At 33.2% G+C, this 23,078-nt stretch overlaps 1 protein-coding gene across 2 annotated transcripts; it reads left to right on the top strand.

The window, feature by feature from the left end:
• The first annotated feature begins 13,180 nt into the window (after positions 1-13,180).
• LOC132038000 (chloride channel protein CLC-f) lies at positions 13,181-21,371 on the top strand. 2 transcript variants are annotated; one of them, XM_059428717.1, is made up of 9 exons: positions 13,181-13,641; positions 15,020-15,422; positions 16,140-16,334; positions 17,430-17,884; positions 17,991-18,095; positions 18,612-18,848; positions 19,006-19,251; positions 19,332-19,564; positions 20,790-21,371. In XM_059428717.1, the coding sequence occupies exons 1-9, from the start codon at positions 13,333-13,335 to the stop codon at positions 20,869-20,871; spliced, it is 2,265 nt and encodes a 754-aa protein (XP_059284700.1). In that variant the 5' UTR covers positions 13,181-13,332; the 3' UTR covers positions 20,872-21,371. The 2 variants fall into 2 exon arrangements, with proteins under 2 accessions (XP_059284700.1, XP_059284702.1); XM_059428719.1 differs by having other exon boundaries at positions 13,183-13,641; positions 19,006-19,218.
• Positions 21,372-23,078: the final 1,707 nt, after the last annotated feature.

Here is a 23,078-nt window from a genome sequence, read left to right as displayed (position 1 = left end):
GGATTGAGAAAGTTTTGATGGTTTTCACAGCTTATGGGATTTCTATGTTTACGAGCAAAAATACAACTTAAGAAATCTAAATTGCATGTCCAAATAAAATTTCAACTTCAATATCATGTCCAAACGACTCGTATGAAAAGTTGTGATAGAATGATTAGTATTCTTCGTTCTTAATTAAAGATTTAAGTTCCGTTCAGGGAGGGAGGCACAATAAAAATTACGGTTCGACATATTTCGTAATTTTGGCTAAATCTTATATTTGTAATAAGAAATTCAATTAATATATATAAACTTAAGATCCATTCAATAAGCAAAAAGAGTTAGCATTCATAATTCATAAACTTAAAATTCTGAATCCGCCTCTATTAGTACAGAACATTTTGATCTCCAAAGTGGAATTTTTCAGCGCAACCATGTGTGGAGCCACCATTGTGGTTACATATTCGTCAATTTCAGTACCTTAAGTTACGTTTAACCTCTGTATTTATGTTAGAAGTTTCATTTAACACGTATAACTAATATATCCACAATACAATAAGCAATAAGAATAGTGATTCAAAACTTATAAACTAATAATTTTAACTCCACCTTTAAGCACGAATCTGAAAAAAATCGGGTCTCAAAGAATACATCCGACGCCAAATGGAAAACCAAAAGAATATACAATGTGATGAAAGCCACTCAAAAATAACCAAAACCAGCCCCACACATGGCTTAATCAAAAGAAATGGTGTCTTCTTGATCACCCACACAAATGGAAAAGATAAAGCGTTAAGGAATTTTACGAAAGTGGGTGCATGTCAAATACTACCGCACTAACCACTACTATTTGTGGACTCGAGTTGAAAAAATTATCGGCATATTGCACGCCTATAATATAATGTTGGTTATGTTTTATCAAACTTTGTAATGCTAATAATGCTAAATAAATCATGAGAGAATATGTAATTTATTGGTACATTGGAAACTAAAATAAATTTTCTAATATCGTTCATAAGCTACGTGGCTTAAATCTGCCAGGAGAAGAAACTCCTCATTCTTGAGCGCGCCTTTTCGGATTAATTAATAAATCTGTTATATGTTTGTAGCCTTTGTTCACCAAAAAATCTACACATTATCTGCCTTCTTCTAGATGTGTGCGCTAGTGGCATTGTTCATTTTCAGCAAATATCAACAATTTTCATTAACGGCCCTAAGAGGATGACATTGTATATTCTCCTCTATGATAAGTTTGACAGTAAGTCTTGACTTCTAATACTTGATAACCCCTTTATTTTGCTAATTTTTTACCTTATTTGATGCTCCATAGTTCTGTAATGAGACTTGATATAGGATTTAACTTATCAGAATATCACAAAATCCACTTTCCTTGGTCATCCCTAAAGATCCCTCCAAAAACAACTCTTTCAATTTGAGTCTTCACGCTATTATCAATATTAAGTTTCATCTTTCCTGCCCAAGGAGGCAACCACACTGTATATTGTATTGCTATTTGTTATTCTTTTTCTTTTTATATAATATGTGATTTATTATCTTATTTATGGTATCACGGTTCAGTTGCGGTCCAATTACTTGATATGGTTGAACTAGTATCCTTGACATGGTAAATTTTCAATTAGTTGTCCGGTCCGAGTTTAAGAAACATTGAAAAATCTAGATAGTACATTATTAAGCAACTGACCTGCTAGGTTGCGTTTCCAGATACCTAAATTATATGATTCAAGTGCTATACGTGGCATGTTCCTAGCCAAGATGTATTTATTAACCTAGTAGTGGTATGAGTGTGAGCTATGTTTATTAAATTAAAATTGAATACTTGTTAGGCATTAGGAATGAGGAAATATCACTCCCTGCATCTCACTTTAAGTGGTTTAAAATGTAACTACTATGCCCAATTTGGTTAATCTTTACATACTCAGTTAATCAAGACTTGAAACAACTAATGGATATTTTTCAAATTACACATGCATATAGACGATAAACTGATGGCATTTTTGTTCAAAATCAAAGACTTGGAAATTAAGAACAATTTGATTAGTCAAACTTCTAAATTTTGACCCCCAAGTCAACAGAACAAAATAATAATAAAAAAAAAGGACAATGGAAATTACTAGTAAAAAGATTTAAATTACTTAAACGGAAAGTGATAATTTTATATTTATCAACATAATATGTTTTTCTGTGCTATACGTGTTATTTAATTTAACTTACTGTTTAATTAGTCTACCAAATTAGGCTCAGTATACATAATTCTCTGTTGTTGCATGTTACCTTAATTTGATTGTGTAAACCAAAAAAGTAAATAACAACAAAAGGAACTATTTGCTACATTCAAAATTATTTTGCCAAGCTTAAAAATGTATAATTGGTAAGAGCAATTATCAACATGTTTTCTCAGACAAACTTAGTTGATAACTATACCTTATAACAAATTTATATAAATCCTGGGGCCTTTCAATCACTAGATAGATGAACTACATAACATACATATGTAATAATGTAATGGTTTATAGTCCCACACCCCACGTTCATGGCAGCCCAATATAGTACTACTAGTCTATTAATGTTGAGGTGTAAATTAATTTTAAAGCCATTCCTTCAACACCATTACAATGCAAAGCCCAATAGTCATATGTGATTACCTAATTGAAAGTGACCCTGACCCTTACATCATGTGGTTTTTTATATTTTGTCAGTCAGCTAAAATAATCTCCGGTACTTGCTTGGTCATAATAGTTTTGTAAGTTAGTTTATACAGTAATCATATAACATATTGATTAAAATTTATAAAAATTAAAAGTTACAAACTAGTATTTTATTTATCGTGTGTTTTCTAGGACTACTGTATAGGGTAAAAATCCTTATCATCATTTCAACAGTTCACAATGCGTCTACATAAGTACATTTTTATATAGTAGTATCAAACACTTGAGTTAAACGAATATCATCATGAAGATATAGATGCAGAACCTCTTTTCCTTAATTCATTAGATGACCACTTCGTGTCTATAAGTTTAGAAAGTGTGCCTCCCCCATTTCTATATTTTCTAAAAAGTGACGCTGCATCAATTTACGTGCACCTTGACTATTCTATCTGATATATGAGTACTTCCTATTCAGGGGTAGAGAGACAATTATAATTTAGTAAATTTGACTAAAATTTCTTATTTGTATAAAAAGAATTCATTTAATATGCACAAGTAATTTATTCAGAACCAATGCCTAGCTGATAACCTTTGCTATTTTACTACTATATAAAACTCATGCTTCATCGTCAGCCACCTAGAAAAAAAAAAAAATATATATATATATATATATATATATATATATATATATATATATATATATATAAGGTGGGCACCATACTAAAAACACCGAGCAATATATATAAAAAAAAAAAAAAGACAAAAAGTGGGCCCCACCATCTCCAAACTCATGTAAAAAAAAAAAAAAAAAAAAGATGAACCCCATATTAAAAAAAACAAGCAATATCAAAAAAAAAAAAAAAAAAGTGGATCTCATATTTAAAAAAAAAAAAAAAGCAATGTCAAAAAAAAAAAAAACGTGCACCCCATATTAAAAAATCATACCCACATTAAGTCAATAATGGTGGATTCATTGCCACATGCGTATCAACCCATTAGTGGGAGCGAATGAAATTATTGTACAGCAAAAAACATGAACCCCATATTATTGCTTTTCTTCAAAAGGTTAAGTAGCCAAACCATACAATTTCCTTTATTTTCTTATATTAGCCTGAGATCTAATCTAGATATTTAACTGTTATATTTGTTATTCCGTCATGTCATTTATTTGTTATGTTTACTAAAATAAATATACTTAAAATATTTATGTTTTAAAATAAGATAGAATTTAATTACTTTTTCATTTTCATTCTTACTCTAATAAATATAAAAAGAGATTAATGTCGTAAAAGAAAAAATAATATTAAATGGAGATCAAATAATGAATAAGGTAAATTAGTCAAATTATAATTCTAATTGATGTTTTCTTAAAAAACCGTGCAAAGACAACATGACAAGTAAAATGAGCTAAACCAAGAATATTTACCAAAAATTAAAAAATAGTAGTTCTTCGTTTAAATAGAAAATCAAATTTCTACTTTATTTCGTTTTAAACATGTAAAATTAATTTAATAATTTGAATTAGAATTATCCAAATCAAAATTTGATAAAATATAATAATTATTGTTTAGGTCCAATCTACATATATTAACAATAGAATATTTTACACCTTTAAAGGAAGAAAAAAAAAAGTGGACCCCACCATCTCCAAACTCATGTAAAAAAAAATATGGTGGACCCCTTATTAAAAAAACAATGTCAAAAAAAAAAAAAAACGTGCACCCCATATTAAAAAACTATACTCCCATTAAGTCAATAATGGTGGATTTATTGCCACATGCGTATCAACCCATTAGTGGGAGCGAATGAAATTATTGTACAGCAAAAAACATGAACCCCATATTATTGTTTTTCTTCAAAAGGTTAAGTAGCCAAACCATACAATTTCCTTTCTTTTCTTATATTAGCCTGAGATCTAATTTAGATATTTAACTTTTGTATTTGCTATTCCGCGATGTCATTTATTTGTTATGTTTACTAAAATAAATATACTTAAAATATTTATATTTTAAAGTAAGATAGAATTTAATTACTTTTTCATTTTTATTCTTACTCTAATAAATGTGAAAAGAGATTAATGTTGTAAAAGAAAAAATAATATTAAATGGAGATCAAATAATGAATAAGGTAAATTAGTCAAATTATAATTCTAATTGGCGTTTTCTTAAAAAATAGTAGTTCTTCGTTTAAATAGAAAATCAAATTTCTACTTTGTTTCGTTTTAAACATGTAAAATTAATTTAATAATTTGAATTAGAATTATCCAAATCAAAATTTGATAAAAAATAATAATTATTGTTTACGTCCAATTCACATACATTAACAATAGAATATTTTACACCTTTAAATTAATCGAATTAAAATTCAAAGTATCAAATCGATTAATCTTAAAAATTGCTATTTGTTTTATCTCAAAGAAAGGAAAATAGTTTTCTTTTAAACAAATCTTATCTTTTAAAAAGTATTAATTTTTTTTTGCAAACTTTGTATTCGTAGCAAACACTAATATAATAAAGTTTTGAATACGGAGACACAAAACTACAATGTTATATTAATCGTGTTTTGAACATAGTATATATATATATATATACTATGTATGTTTATTAGCAATATAAAATATATATATTATCACTATCTAAACACAACTATATACACATAGATATACTATAATCCAAAGTGTTGGACGAACGGGCATACGCCGTCTAGTCTGTTTAATATGAAAAACATTTTCTTTCTAGTCTAGCAGCATAATTATCCTGCAATTTTTCTTATGTCTTTGTTTTTTTCTTTGACAAAGTAGATTTCTTTGAACTAGTTATATACATCATTCACCACATCTGTTACGGGTTGCCCATTTAAAAGTCAAAATGATTGACATCTGCAACACTAGCCAGCCCTCTCTGACACTAATGGCACTGTGTCTGCTGGTTCAATTAATATGAATTTCTAATAATAATAGTTAAAAACACCAAAATCTTCATATGGAGGATGACATTCATGGTTTCACTTAATAAAATTAGATTAAAAGACAATAGACTTGCTCTGACTAAATTTGGATTAGAGATTTGTCAAGCAGTACCTTAATTAGATTCCTTTTGTCACATCATCATTCAAAATCAACCAGCCCAGCATATGATATTTTTATAAATCAATTTCAAGCATAAGGACAAAATAGTATTCAGTAAAAACATGCTCCGCATGTTCTGCTAGTTATCAATGGGAAATGAAATGAAATTCCAGCACTTATCAAACATTGAACTTCAAAGAAAGAGAGGTATTAGCAAACATGCTCCATAGGAATAACTTTCTAAACAATTTTAAGTAGGAGTAATCTGAGACCACCAAGGCCTCCCAAAAGATTTTTAACAGAAGTAGATTTCAACAAACAAACTTTTGTATAAACAGGTTATTTGAGCTAGATTTTATACAAAAAGTTACAAAGCTCTCCTTCAAAATGTCCCATAAATTAAGGTAGGTCAGAATTTCACAGGAAGAATCCAAGTGAAATTATTTTTGGATTCAAAGAAGACGACGGTTCCAACTACTTAAGAGTATGTATTCGATTTTTTTTTATGTTCTTGCTGGTGCACTCCGCTGCGCCTTGAATCAATCAAAAGTCTTATTGGTTTGATTCATCCAATATCATTTATTTGAGCGAGCCGGACTCAGTTTGGGCTTTTCCAGTCTCGTCCCCTTTAATTGCATGAGATAAGGAAAACGAGATTTCAAGTAAGAAGTCAATGACGGCGAGGGAAAGACAAGTAGCCAGAAGCACGATGCGTAGGAAACACCAGTAACAGTTACAATAGTGCCTAAACTCTTCTATCTCCTATTAGTTTCAGTAACAGTTGAACTTGTTTTTGCTACTTGGTGAAAATATGTCATTACATACAGAGTTTTCAGAAGAGCAATGATACAATAGAATGACAACAACCTATTTCTGAAGCTATATAGGCACATGCCTTCAAATGTACCTGTCTTAGAATATAGCAAATGCAACAGGGGACCCAATCATAAGATTCTAAGAAAATAATTCCAAAGGAAGAAGAAAATGAAACAATGCCTATCATTCTTCAGATGATGAAAAGAGCTGCTAATCCGAATTTCTAAAGGAACAAACAACCAAAGATGAAAATATCAAAGAAAAGTCCAAACTCCAAGGCCAAAGGTCTTCACATGTTGTGAAATTAGTACAAATTAGAGTCCAGTGAAGTTTTGTTAGACACCATGTGATGGCCTGAAGCTCTTACAAGCAAATATAAAGACAACAAAGGCATAAAGGAATTAAAAGCTGTTAAGCTTATCAAGAAAAGAGAATGACTAAGTGAATGCACTATTAAGAGGGGGCGACCTCTTGCATCTAACAGAAGCAAGATCTTACCAAAGGCTTAAATATACACAAAGTACTTCTATAGAAGTAATATTTTAACATAAAATCGAGCATACTGAGAATCTTTCGTTATACAGTTCACAATAACCTGGACTGGAGTACCTTTAAATGGCTTCTTGAACTTTTATGTTGGCAGCTCCTAACTAGGACCTCAGAGAACAGTCTTGAACATCGTTGGCGCTTTGTGCATTATTAGGAAATATCTCTGGTTCATTAAACACAATTTTAGACCTGCTTGAAGATTCGAGAGTTTAAAAAGAACCAAGGAAATGCATTTCAGCTAGAACCAGTGATCCAGGAACAAAAAACTTAGGAACATAACAACCAGAATCACTTTATCCTAGCCAAAATGCTAACAAAGGTATAGCACATAAGAAATAAAAAAAAAAAAAGATATGACTAACCAGTAGTGTTCGACAAAATTAGAAGCAAAGAGAGTCATCAAACCATATATATGTTGCAAGTTTTCTTTGGTTGACTGAAGGCCTTGTGCTTCTTGTTCAAAATTGTTTTCCAATCCAATCACCTAAATATCTCTATCTACCATCAAGCCAGATTTAACATATTTACTAGTTTAATGTAGTTCAAAATTGGTCAGATCAACTATAACCGGTGATTCTTGTTTTACACTTCCGTTGGTCCTTAGTATTATATGAATAGGACCAACATATGTTGATCTCATTCACATCTGAAGCTTCCATAAGATTGAGCTCAAAACTCAAAAGTCTAATTTAACCTGTGAAAAAGTTGCTATTTTCAGTCACTCGGTTCCACTCCAACATCGAGAATCAGAGAAGCGTCTACCAACCTCCTCTCATCAGATGGAAATATCACTGGATCACCATGCGAAGTTTTTGATTCTTGTGTAGTATGTAGATATGACCTCATTAATCCACCTTGGTGATTTTATTATCATTAGAATCTGTTTCACCCTCCAATGGGGATCAGTTCCAGTGCTAAAGGAATTTGTGTTTTGCCGAATCCTGAGTCACATGAGTGTCATATAAATAGGGAGCATTTTAGTGAAGTAAGAGGTAAAATCATGTAACAGCCTATCACTACTTTTAGAAACTTCTTGTTCATCTCTACTCCTAGACAAATAACCATATTGACCATAATCCACGTAAAAGACCAGCTTCTTTTCTGCAGGATTTCCTAAACGAAAAACAGCTGATTCTCCGGTTAGATAGTTTGTAATATATATGAAGTAGGATTGTGTCACAACATAAGGCAAAAAGAGTTTGAAGACATTATATATTAAAAGTCTTGGTATTTTCAGATTTTATTTAAAATCTGAATTTAAATAGGCATGTCTGTTCATGAAAAGTCATGGCTATTCACAGTAGTTACTTTTTTAACTCTATAAATAAGGCCTTCCTTCATGAAGTGGCTATGAAAAATCTGCAAGTATAATCAAGGCTTTGTTGTGTCCTGAAGGGAATTGCTTGTACTTTCCTCAATATGTATATACATGCAATATCTCTTTAAGGAAAGTAGATTCATTCACGCCTCAAAGCCATTTCTTCTTCTATTGTGTTTATAAATTTTTCTAACAATCTTAAAGAGATATTGATGTTACGGAGAAGATACCATATTCAAAATGGAGAATTCAAGTCATTCACTTGATATTCACCGTTTCTGCGGATTGCAGAAAGCCCATGGAGGAACATGCAATTACTACAACTTTGAAGAAGAACTACATTATTGAAAGTTCCGTGAAGCCAATATTTATTGACTTAGTAACCCCAGTGATTTGCTTGTTTGTCTGGGTGTGGAAAGCATTGAAGCAAAAGTGATCGAGTTTAACCAAATATATATTTTCGGGAAATTTGGTAGCATCAGGGCATGTCCCCCATAAGGCATTAACAAAAATGTGGAGGTTACACGTACGCCAGCGACAAAAACCTATTCTAGTACTGGATTGCAAAGAAAAAAGTGGAGCTAGAAAAAAGTGATGAAAATCACTTCACTTATTATTTGTTTATGAATTTCTACCTTTTGAAATTTATGTGAAATATGACTTCATAAATTTTAGGGTAAATGACTCACTCTATAATGACCTTGAAATGCATGTTACGTTTAGAGATAACATATTTGATATATTCATTATAATTTGTTATCCCATGTCAAATTAATTAAACTCTCATAAATTGGCATAATTATGTTACATGCATGAATATAGAGTATACTTTCAAGTTTTTTGATTATTGTATGAAGTATGACTATGAATGAATCATTTCTATATTTGAAAGTTATTAGAATAATTTGAAATTCAGTGAAATGATAATCTTATTACTAGATCATGTTGCGTTCGTTAAAGGTTGAAGACTTTGTTGTCTTATTAAATTCTCTTGTGTTCTAATATTCAAACGCTATAAACTTGTCAATAAATTTTTTTACTGGATTTAGTTTGTTCCGTATGAATTATGAAAAGGCTACAAAGTATTAGTTGGAAGCCATTGAAAAGATTGAAGTTTTCCTAAGCCAATGTTACTAGTATATATTAAGATCACAGTATATTGATGTTGTAAGTAAATGACATCACTAAGTAGTGATGTGTTCCTAAAATCATGTATAACATGGTTATGATCTTCTTTTCTTAATATATGTTTTACTACGGTAAAAAAAAAGAAAAAAAAAAAGAAGGAAAATGATGTATACCAGTATTGGCGTGGGACACGGAGATCAACCATCTGATTCTTTTAAATATGGGTCTGGTCATACATATGATTATTTTGACGTGATCATATAAATTTGGATGTGTATATGATATGAAAAAGTATTGAAATATTTAAAGTATGGGGGTGCTTGGCTTATGATTAAAAGTCAATATTGAATTTAATGTTTAATGTAGTTTTGAAGAACTTGAGATGTAATTTTATTAAAATTTATAGTTCTTCAACTCCCACAAATTCTTAATGGATATTGACATGCCATTGAATGAATTTATAATTTGATCGGTCTTGGTGACGACTAGTTACGTCGATGAAACAACTAATTTGAAATTTGAATATGGTTTGCCATGAATCTTTTCAGAAAAATTGTGTTCTTTCGTGAAAGAGTGTCACTTGATGAAATATTATGTTCTTTTATGAAAAAAAGTCACTAGAAATATTGTACCTTTTCATGATAAGATATGTTTGTTCAAAGACAGCCCTTCGTAAAGACAAGACGTTTCATGGTTCTTGGTCTATAAAGTGAAGAACCAACTGATGAAAATGATAAAAATCCATATAAGTTGGATTTGTTACATGTACAAGTGAAGGTGCTATATTTTAAGCATCAAAATAGACTTGTAATCCACGATGAAATAAGAATATATTTAGCATATAAATGCTTCAAAAGAAGCGGAATGGTTGAGAAATATAATATTGATATAATGATGCTACTTTAAGAGTAGATAATAATCGGATATCCAATGGAAAGTCTAGACGTGTTGATATGTGATATGCATATGTAAAAGATTTGTTTTCAATCTGTCATGAAAATAATTTATGTTGATCTTGCAAGATTTATTAAGAAGAAATGCAGTACAAATTAATTGTCAAGGAATAAGGCTAAAATCCCTTAAATTAAACACAAGTGATGGGAACCCAACTTTGAGTTAGTATACACTCTAATAATACAAGTTTAACGGGTAATAACAAGTCACTTGTGTTGCTAAAGCACGAGTCTCCTCGTTTAGAGCCTTGATTCAATGTACTGGATACTATTATGTGAGAAGTTAAGGAGTTGTTAAATGCTTGAAATAACAGGGGAATAGTGACAAACTCCATAGTGCAAAATGTTACGACAAGAGGTTGAATAAATCTTAATGAAATTAGTAAATGTCTGCAGTACACAGGGACATAGTTGCTAATTTCACCTATATGAATATCGAAGTGGTGCCGCTTCACGCAAGACTTAGAGGATTGGTCTTGTAAGTATTCATGGAATCAGGATGAGCACATGGCCATAAACGTGCTAAAGCAAACACTGGATTTTCTAAGCTACTAAATAATATTATGTGTGTGGTATTTTCGGTTTTGACACATGGAGTTGTGGTTCAAATCTTTAAAGATACCAATAACTTCGTCAAAATTTTAAAGTATTTACACTAATGGAAAGTTCAAATCTATTATAAGATACTCCGGTATGCATGATATTAGAAGAAATATTACAAACTAGTGGTGGATTGTTAGATAGTTTGTAATATATATGAAGTGTGATTGTCCCACAACATACGACAAAAAGAGTTTGAAGACATTATATATTAAAAGTCTTGGTATTTTAAGATTTTATTTAAAATCTGAATTTAAATGGATACGTTTGTTAATAAAAAGTCATGACTATTTACAATAGTCACTTTTCTAACTCTATAAATAAGGCATTCCTTCATGAAGTGGCTATGAAAAATCTGCATGTATAATCAGGGCTTTGTTGTATCCTGAAGGAAATTGCTTGTATTTTCCCCACTATGTATACGGGCAACATCTCTTTAAGAAAGTCGATGCCTCAAAGCCATTTCTTCTTCGATTATGTTTACTCCCAAATTTATCATGCAATAATGTCAATAAATTGGTTAACAATAGCAATCTCAAAATTACGATGTCGGGGTTTCTCTTTGCAGCTACTATCTAGTATGTATCGTATATGGCCAGATGCGAAAGCTAGAATTTGAACCTTATGAGTTTTGAATCCCGGGACATGACCCACACAACATTTATATTGCCCTTTAAGCTACCATTTTACAATGTTCTCGAACGCTACTTGTTGTGTCGCTAGTTTATCTACAAGACAGTTTGTTATTATTCTTACCTCTGGCTCTACGAGAGACTAGCTTCAACTATCTTCAAGATGAGCTTCTAAGCACGACAAGATTATTATTATCATTCTAACAATTTTACAGATGATTCCGTGCAACAATCGATCAAGATATGTTTTATGTCTGATTCCACCGAATTGAAGTGATTGTTATACTTTGTTCTAACAATCAGAAGAAATTTCAGTTCAAGCAGTTTGAAGATTTTATTATCCGTATTCTAACAATTGCACATCTTGAATATATATGTATGTATAATAATTCCTTTATGAAAGCTAATAGTCCTACACTAAAGTGACATTTGTTTTTTTTTATTTTTTATTTTTATTTTTTATTTTTTATAAAACATGGTTTGAATAATATTTTGAATATCATTTTTTTTCAACCAAACACTATACTTTTTGTAAAAATTAATATAAAAATATCGGTAAAAGCTCTTCTTAACATATTTGGAAATGTCACCTATAAGAATAAATCTTTATTGGGAATTAATCGCACTTTGTCGTTAGTAGCCCAAAGTCGTCAAAAACCCGACTCAGATAGCGATATCAACAAGTTAACCTATAAAGAAAAAAAGTTGTTAACTTTTCACCCAAAATTATTTTTGCATAAGAAAAAAGTAAATAATTTCATAATGCATGTCGGTAGAATTGCCGGTAATTCTCCAATGAAAATCCGGTGAGAAAAAATCGCGAAAAATGTCGGGTGTTACGTCTAATTCATTAGCATCAGAAAGCGACAATTTAGAAAATCAATCATCACCGAGGAGAACGGATAATAATAAGCATTAAGGATCTATTAAAGGATTAGATCGCGATTAGAAGCAATAAGGATATTATTAATGGATTTTTAGTAAAACCATTTTTCACAATATGTTATGCTTTTTGAAAAATACTTAGTTTTTGTTAGTTTTTCTAAAGACGGGGTAGCAAAAATGTTAAAAGTATTGATTGAAATGTCTGTCAATGTTTTTAGTAAGCATATGAGGGCTTTAAATAACTAACTTAACAATAGAAAATCTGTATAATTTATAAATCTAAAACATCTCAACTAATTTATCTAATTAAATTTAAACAAAGACTCCTTCATAACCTAAACTACTTTTTATTCTGGTATATCAGCAGTAACAAAAGCAATTTTCAACAGTTTTTTTGTAAGAAATTAAAAACCTTTTTATTTGTTAGTGTTTAGTTAAAACATAATTTCTGAAATAACAAAAAAAAAAAAAAAAAAAAAAAAGGGTAGAAACTCTTCATATATTAAAAAAATGCCACCTATATAAGACAATAATAAAACCCACATTTTGTCCTCCGACTTTCCGTCATTACGTTAGTATCCCAAAGTCTTGAAAAATCCGACTCTGATAGCGACATCAACAAGTTACCAACTTACCTACACATAACAAAAAACTTTTTATATTTACATTTTACACCCCATATTTTACATCGGAAAATAAACAATTCCGATGAAAATCCGGTGAAAAAAAATCGGGAAAAATGTCGGGCGATCACAACGTATTATTACGTTCTAGTTCATCGGCATCAGAAAACGGCGATTTAGAAAGCCAATCCTCGCCGAGGAGAACGAATAATAATAATAATAATAGAAGTATTAAGGATCTAATTAAACGATTAGATCGCGGGTTTTCGGGTCGGCGATTATCCGATAGGGATAGGGATAATCGGCGAGGTGTTGTTTCAGATGAAATATTGGGAGAAAGTGCACCACCAGAATGGGCGATGTTACTTGTTGGATGTTTACTTGGTCTTGCTACTGGTCTTTGTGTTGCTGCCTTTAATCGTGGGGTTAGTTTAAGCTTTTTAATTTCATTTTCATTATTGTTTAGTTTTTTGCTTTAATGAATGGACAAATGTGAGAAATTTAACCTTTTTTACTTTGATTGACCTACATTTTTGGGTTACTTGCAGCTAATTACTTCCAATTTTCATTTATTGCTTAATTTTTGCTCAAATAACCTGACAAATGTGAGAAATTTAACCTTTTTTACTTCGATTGACCTACATTTTTTGCATTTTTGGGTTACTTGTAGCTAATTACTTCCAATTTTCATTATTGCTTAATTTTTGCTCAAATAACCGGACAAATGTGAGAAATTTAACCTTTTTTACTTCGATTGACCTAGATTTTTTGCATTTTTGGGTTACTTGCAGCTAATTACTTCCAATTTTCATTATTGCTTAATTTTTGCTCCAATAACTGGACAAATGTGAGAAATTTAGCTTTTTTTAACTTCGATTGACCTAGATTTTTTGCATTTTTGGGTTACTTGCAGCTAATTACTTCCAATTTTCATTATTGCTTAATTTTTGCTCCAATAACTGGACAAATGTGAGAAATTTAGCTTTTTTTACTTCGATTGACCTAGATTTTTTGCTTTTTTGGGTTACTTGCAGATAATTACTTCCAATTTTCATTGCATTTTCGTTATTGCTTAATATTTGCTCTTATAACTGGACAAATGTGAGAAATTTTTAACCTTTTTTACTTAGATTGACCTATTTTATTATTATTATTTTTTTTCATTTTCCCTATGTTGGCGATTAGTTGTTTCTATTTAACCTTGGTACTGGCCTTTGGGTTGCTACGTTTAATCGAGGGCTTAGTTTCAGCTTATTGTGCAATGTGGAAATTGGGAACAGTAAAATGTTGTTGCATCATGAAATCGGCATGTTACAGTAGAACAAGAACAATATACCCAGTGTAATCCCACAAGTGGGGTCTGGGAAGGTAGAGTGTACGCAGACGTTACCCCTACCTTTATGGGTAGATAGGTTGTTTTTAATATACCCTCGGCTCAAAGAAAAGCAAATCAAAGCAGGCCGGAAAAAAACTGCATGCTATATTAGTCCTCTTATTTGCAATTTCAAAAAAAAATATTAGTCCTCTTATTTAGTTGTTTGTGTATCTTTACTGGCGTTTCAGGGTTTCCAAACTAGAGATCTTAAGTTAATGAGTAGCTGCAGTTCATGTGGTTTACTTTCCTTGTTTGTATGGGGAATGCATGTATAGAAGCAGGTCTGATTTTGTGACTTGCAAGCTTCTCTGATTAAAGGTTTTGCATTTAGATAGTTACTTGTATTGTATTTCTTATGTTGTTAACCAGTAGTCCTTGAAAAGTAAATTTCCATTGTATATTGGATGACAATGAGGATATTTGTTTAGGTACATGTAATACGTGCATGGGCATGGGCTGGTACTCCTACTGACGGTGCTGCTTGGCTTCGTTTGCAAAGGCTAGCTGATACTTGGCATCGGATACTTTTAATACCAGTTTTGGGTGGAGTCATTGTTGGCATGCTGCATGGTCTGCTCGAAATATTGGACCAAATAACACAGTCCAGCTCTTCTGAGGGACAAGGATTTGATTTAATTGCTGGAATCTTCCCTACAGTGAAGGCCACTCAGGCTGCTATAACTCTGGGTACTGGTTGTTCTTTGGGTCCTGAAGGCCCTAGTGTAGATATAGGGAAGTCATGTGCCTATGGATGCTCAATGATGATGGAAAACAACCGGGAAAGAAGAATAGCTCTCATTGCAGCTGGCGCAGCTGCTGGAATTGCTTCAGGTATGTTGTTTCTCATTAAGAAGTATCTGAACCAGGAGACATTCTTTATTCGTTTCCAAAGTAATGAAGAGTATAAGGCCTTTTGCAAACTATATGTTTGGAAGTTGCGCGGTTTGTATGTAATTTCTGAGATGGTAACTCTCAGAAGTATTCTAGGGACGTTGACAATGGAGACATTGCTTCTTCAATCACAAAACCGTTATGAGTGGATGCTTTTGCGAAGTTCTCTTGTGAGGCAGGTTTTTGTTGTGTTATAGCTTATATGGAGTATGAATTTCATGCATATTCTAGTGGCACTAAGAGCTCTCTCATGCTGTGCCATCTTTCTTCATTCCCAAAAGACCTCTTTTTCTGTTTTCTCTTCCCCAAAAATGAAACAATGTTACCAAAATAGGCAGTCACCTTGGAGCCAAATTGCCGACTAGTCGTTTGAGCTGCAAGGTTCAATATGGATCTCAATATCAAAGGAGTAGAAACAATTCCTCCTAGCTAATAGTATGGCTTTGTGTGGGTCCCACAGGCCGTTTATTATTGTAGGGAGATATACTTGCTTACTATTTTGTTGATTTGCCAAATACTTAGTCCTCTATAGTGTACTTCTGATACGTGCATATCTGTGAGATTATACATGTCTGTGAAATTGTTGTGGCTTTGCCTTTCTGGAGCTTGTCTCAACTGGTGGATGGATCTTCAGGTTTAAGTTTTCTTGTTCTGCAGGTTTCAATGCAGCGGTAGCTGGCTCTTTCTTTGCGATTGAAACAGTTTTAAGACCACTCCGTGCTGAAAATTCACCCCCTTTTACAACTGCAATGATCATATTGGCTTCTGTTATATCATCAACTGTATCAAATGCAGTACTTGGAGAGAAACAGGCTTTCACAGTGCCCACGTATGATATGAAATCTGCTGCTGGTATTTGATCTAATTCTAGTTTATTTTATCATGGCTAAAACATTACTACATCAGTGCATGGGTATTTCCGTGGCTGCTGTTCTATTTATTTTTGCTATAGCTGTACTTGTGCCAGTTGCAAGGGATATTTGCCCTTTCACAGTTCGTCTGCACTCAGCCAGTATTTCTGTCCATGTAGCATTGTTGAATGAAATTCATGTAATCAGGGAATTGTGAGTTGCATTTCTGCTATAGTTTCCATTTGTCCTGAGAATGTTCCTCGGTACATACTTACATTACATGTTGTCATTCACATGCTAAATTTTGCTAAAAAAGGAATGGACAACATCAAGCATGCTTTTCTCTTGTCTCCTATGTGTCTAAAATAACATCTGAATGTACTGTCCTATAATCAGGGAATTGTGAGTTGCATTTCTGCTATAGTTTCCATTTGTCCTGAGAATGTTCCTCGGTATTATTCATACTTACATTACATGTTGTCATTCACATGCTAAATTTTGCTTAAAAAGGAATGGACAACATCAAACATGCTTTTCTCGTCTCCTATGTGTCTAAAATAACATCTGAATGTACCGTCCTTTTTCTGGTAACAAGGAAGACAGTGACATGTTCTTATATTGTCACTCATAGGCACGGTTTAAGTAGGTCGTAACATGGAGTCAGTTGCTATTCTAATTTTCGGCACGGATATTATGATTGTCCTCAAAGATTAACCTCTTTCAGAAACCTGGACTTTCCATAGCGTGAAAGTGGGCTCTGGTCCTTTTCTGTAAGATACATTTGAGAGAGAATGGATAAAGTGATGTCTGTTTTAGATAACTGGGTATAATGTTACTTTATGCTTTACTTATATATAATCTGTCTTGATTGTTACTCTATTCTATATGGATTTCTTTCTGAATACTTGAGAATGCTTCCTTTTTGTAGAGCTTCCATTGTATCTGATACATTTTAGAGAGAATGGATAAAGTGATGTCTGTTTTAGATAACTGGGTATAGTGTTACTTTATGCTTTACTTATATAAACTGTCTTGATTGTTACTCTATTCTATATGGATTTCTTTCTGAATACTTGAGAATGCTTCCTTTTTGTAGAGCTTCCATTGTATCTGATACTTGGGATGCTGTGTGGAGTAGTAAGTGTGATTTTCACTCGATTGGTGTCCTGGTTCACCAAGGGGTTTCAGTTCCTCAAGGAAAAGTTTGGACTTTCTGATGTTGTCTGCCCTGCTTTGGGGGGTTTAGGAGCTGGTGTAATAGCTCTTAGATATCCTGGAATTCTCTATTGGGGTTTTACTAATGTTGATGAAATCCTACATACTGGGAAGACTGCATCTGCACCTGGAATTGGATTGCTAGCTCAATTAGTTGCTGCAAAGGTCGTGGCCACTGCTTTGTGCAAAGGGTCTGGCCTTGTTGGTGGATTGTATGCACCAAGTTTAATGATAGGTGCTGCTGTGGGTGCTGTATTTGGAGGGTTAGCCGGGGACCTAATTAATTCAGCTATTCCTGGGAATGCTGCTATTGCCCAGCCACAGGCATATGCACTGGTCAGATATACTTTTTCCATATTACTTTCCCCAAACAATTATTTTGTTACACTTCAATGTACTTTAGGTAGTAAATTTGTCTAATGGATAAATGTAAACAATGCAGGTGGGGATGGCTGCTACACTAGCTTCAGTTTGCTCAGTGCCTTTGACTTCAGTGCTTTTATTGTTTGAGTTGACAAAAGATTATAGAATTTTGCTTCCTCTCATGGTTAGTCTTGCTGAACAAAGATTCACCAGTTCTAGTTGTTGTTCATGTGTATTACTAAAAGCTCCCTTGCTTGCTTAAAGCACCTATGTTATGTAATCTCCTACCTTCTGACAAGTTGTCTTTGTGATAGATGGTTGTCATCCTAAGTTAACTTTGTAATTTGAGTATGCAATGGACTTTCTATGCGTTGGTTAATTTTTGAGTTTCTCTCATTTTGATTTCAGAGATTTGTGGTAAAGTACTCCATTCCCTTCCTAGCTAGTGGGGGGATAGATGAATGAACTTGGAAGATGAAAAACATCATTTGCGTTCATAGAATTAACTTAGTGTTATTTCCATCCAGAGTTATACTTTATTCCAAATTGTAGTGATAATGTATGACCATGTATTTGCTAGTTAGATGATCGCATAGATGTTCTTTGCTATTGTAGGTTGAATTTTGAGTGCTGTTGAAATGATATATGGGGTAACAGTTGCATTTTTAATCATGCGATTGTTTTAAATGTGCTTTAATAGGGTGCCGTTGGGCTGGCAATATGGGTGCCTTCCGTTACAGACCAGCCAAAAGAAGCGGACTCATCAGAAGCTAAGTTTGCATCAAAAGGTTACTCTATTCTTTCACCAGTTGATGAGAAAAATGAAGAGAATGTTTCGAGGCAATCTGGTGAGAGAAATAACTTGGAACTAATGGTGATTGGGAGTCATAACAGTCATGAATCATTTGATGAAAGTCTCATTTTGGAAGATCTAAAGGTACTATCTTTGCTTTGGCATCTAGAAAGTGGAAAAGTTTGTGTTTTATGGGATCTTGCTTTTCAATTTTTTGAACCAAACACCGCCTATTTTCTTTCGGAGACTTGTTTTGTGATTTAGGTACTTCAAGAATCTAATTTGTATTCCCTTCTATTAGGTTTCTCAGGTCATGTCAAATGATTATTTGAAGGTCTCTCCGAGCCAAACTGTGAAAGAAGCATTAGAATGCATGCATGACGGCCGACAGAGTTGTGTTATTGTGGTTGATGCTGAAGGTTACTTGGAAGGAATTTTAACATATGGTGACATTAAAAGGAGTTTGTTTAAGAAGCATGGGGATTCATCCCACAAAGATTTATCAGTCACAGATGTATGTGCTTTAGATTGCCATCATGACAAATCTGTTAGTGTTCACTATTCAATTCTTTTTACCCCCATGTTGTGTTCACCTCCTTTTTCTTACTATAGTTACATGATTTATAGGCAAGTACTTGTCTTGTGTCCTCTATATGCACAAGAGGGATAACATATCGTGGCCAAGATTGCGGACTCCTAACTTGTTATCCTGATACGGATCTAGCAATTGCGAAGCAACTAATGGAGGCCAAAGGAATTAAACAATTGCCTGTGGTCAAGCGTGGTGGAGAATTCAGAAGAGAAAGAAAGCGCAGAATTATTGCTGTTCTGCATTATGATTCAGTAGAGGAATCGATCAGGTTTTGCATCTTCTCTATGTAGTTTCTCCTATTATGCTTGTATGTTGTTCTATTTTGCTCTAACCAAGATTTTGAATTATTTCCTTTGGTTCTATGTGGTATGCAAGTCACAGAGTAGAAGTTCTATTTTTGGTGGATTTTTAGGATGGGAAAATGGATTAGTGGTACTTGTTCTTGCATATACTATTCGTCCTACTCTGTAGCTTTTCCCAGAAGGAATTACATAACGTTTCAAATTCGATGTTTTTACATTTTGGAAATTGAGCAGAAACCCTTATGTTTTTCTGTTTTGATCTAGTGAAAGTATTTTCATTCATAATCATGGCCAACAGAGTGGCCGTATACAACCTGTGAACGAATGGAACGCCTACAGGTTGTGAACTTAAGTGATAGTTATAGGGTTCTTTAAAATTTTGCTGCTAAACTACACCTTGGAAAAATATGTGTGAATGACAGATGGAGCACGATTTAACACTCGTTATGGAACTAAGCCCGGAATGTACTACAACAACAACATCATACCCAGTGAAATCCCACAAAGTGGGGTCTGGGGAGGGTAGAATGTACGCAGAACTTACCTTTACCCTTGGGAAGGAAACTAAGCCCAGGATGTAAAGCTGAAAATTTTGGATTATTGAAATATTTTTAATCGAAAAAAAGTTGGGAATTTTATGCTTCAGAGTTTTTTTTTTGTTTTTGTTTTGGAAGTATTTTGCCAACTGTTGTGCATGTGGCTATTTTAACTGCTCATTTCGTGCCTGTTTTGTTTTGAACTGTGCTTTGTCTAGCTTGGTCAGAGAGATTAGGTTGTGAGCAATGCTGCTCTTTATGACCTTGATATTTAGTCTTTGTCCAAGTTTGGTCTTGTCTAGCTTGCTTCTTATTCCAATAATCTAACTGTAAAAGAACATTATATGTTGCTAACCAAGTGAATAAAAGGAAGGAGAGAAATGTGTGGTGTTCTTAAGATAGAAGTAGCTCAACCTGGAAAATTAAGATGAACTATATTTTTCTTTTCGGTTTTGTAGTAAAGGAGACTCTGTAGATGTGCGCTTTTGTGCTGATGACTAAATATACTGTTACCTTTCTCCCACAAAAAAAAAACAAAAAAAAAAAAAAGGGAAGGAGAAGAGTAAAACTACTCAACTGTAGATTTTGAGTTATCTAAAAGTGCTTGGGTTTTGTATTGTCAGTGTGTTTTCTGATTGTAAGAAATGTTCTTCAGGGGTGAAGTGGGTCGTCGAAAGTCAGTCTACCAGCAGAGTGAAGAAGAAAATGACATGCAGATCATAACGAATGGCCATTAATTACTCAAGGCACTTAATATCAATAGCAAGTTTCAACAAGAAATTTGTGGTTGTTCTAGTTTTGGCATAAGTTGGCATATGCAACTTTGCTGCACTCCTCTAATTTGAGACTGGGAAGCAAACTTCAGCAAGAAGTTTACGATATTAGTTGGACATCGGTAGGTAATATCCAATTTACTGTATATTCTTAACTTATATGCGTGCAGAAATTGAGGCTCCTTCCTGTTTGTTTCTGGAGCGGACATGCTGCACCAGGCTGCCTCCAGAGCCCGAGCTTAATAGCATAAATTTTCCTCAGTTTTGGTTGTACTTGCTGTAATTGGAAAGGCAGTTACTAGTGTAAATTTGACATTTCACATTTTGTACATGAAACATACGCTTGGTAGATCAGGATAAATCAAAATGCGAAATCGTCATGGACGAATATATACACACAATTAGAGAGGCAACTTATTGCTACTAGTTGAAATTCTATTAATATACATCTCTCTCTTTTGATATGTTAAGATTACTTTTACCTCAGTCGACTTTCGTTGAACCACCAAAGGTTTTGGTCGTGGGTTGATAATGTTATCTATATTCAAGGAAAAACAAAATGAAAGAAGAAACAGGTTGAAGTGTTTATTAAGAAAACGAATGGGATGTCGAAAGCCATTTAATGACGTACTTTCACAAGCAACGGAGATATACAAACAGGAGCTATTCTTGGTCGCACGAATGGCCCTATCTTGGGGTGGTCTTTAATTTTTGACCCTCAGACCACTGGTCTTTAATTTGTCCTTCGGCTCTTTTAAGTAATAAAAAAGTGGTCGAAAATACCTCTGACATCGGAAAAACAAAAATAAAATAAAATTCAATCTATCCTTGTCTATGACCTAATTTCGCAAGGCAAAGTTTCATGCCGGACAAGGTTGAACTTATACCACACAAGACAGTTTCTATAAACTTATGCCGAGCGAATTAGTTACCATACAATTTATGTCGGATAACTTCATTTCTATAGAATTTATGCCAGCGAATTAGTTACTACACAACTTTTGCCGGATAACTTTATTTCTACAAAATTTATGCCGGACAATGAAACTTTGCCTTGCGAATTTTTCCCGACTCTACTAGTGATCAAACCTAGAATCTCTGATTTCATAGACCAGCGAATAAAGGTACTTTGGCCCACATCATTAAATGAGAAGCAAGTTAAAAATTAAAGACCAGCGATTTGAGGGCCAAAAACTAAAGACCAGTCCGTATGAAGGGTAATCCGCACAAAACAATGGCAGTTCTTCGTAACAATATTCAGTCTCCTCCTTTCGACTCCAGCTCTTAAAAGTTGTGATAAAAGAAATTAAAGAGTTGCATCTTTGCTTTTCAAGGTAGGCACTATATGCTAGGAATAGACTTCCCTATTTAACCATTTGCACCGTGTAAGAAATTGATATTCTAAAAATAATTTTCCGGAAACATCTTGCCTGCTCATTTCATAGTCCATAGGCTTGGTCTTCACCACACTAGATTATTTTCAATTCTACAATAGATAAGTACCTTTATTCTTAATTAGAGGTTTTTGATTCGAACTTTGAGAATGGAGTCACATTTAGTAGGGAGTACTTTACCAAGGGATCTCATGCCGGTTGGAAAATCAAAAAGAATAAAAAAGAAACAATGTTCCAAGAGAATTAGATACCTTGAGTTGTGACGTGTTATGTGTAGAATTACAAGAAAGTTAAAACTTGTAATAATGTTAAAAGAAGTATGTTAGGGATATGCTGATGTGTATTAATATTGTGATCGAGGAATTTAACATACAGATCGGCAACAATAGAAGAAAAATTAAACGAAAGAAAAAAAAAACACTGAAATTTATTACAAGCAGACCTAATGATGCTGCCTAGTAGTTTGGCCACACACCAAATTTAATCAAAGTAACATTCAGCCATAAAATGGTACTGAATGCCTTGACATGTTGGACCTTTGGCCTCTCTACACTTGTCCCTTGAGCTAATGGACTTTCTCTTGTCATTTATTTTCGCACTTATACCATTTTGATTTCATGATTCCTTCCTTTTATGCTATGCAACACATGTAATTCTATTGCTACTAGAGTTGTGCAACAACCAAAATATGTATGCAATGGTAAAAAATATCAGGAAGACAATACCTTTTGCTAAATGTACACAACTACCTCAATTAATGTTGATGTTAGGCAAACT

Source organism: Lycium ferocissimum, chromosome 11 (assembly GCF_029784015.1).
Source record: "Lycium ferocissimum isolate CSIRO_LF1 chromosome 11, AGI_CSIRO_Lferr_CH_V1, whole genome shotgun sequence".
Classification (NCBI taxonomy): Eukaryota; Viridiplantae; Streptophyta; class Magnoliopsida; order Solanales; family Solanaceae; genus Lycium; species Lycium ferocissimum.
Note: the sequence above shows the minus strand (reverse complement) of the source record. Positions and strands in the feature narration are given on the sequence as shown.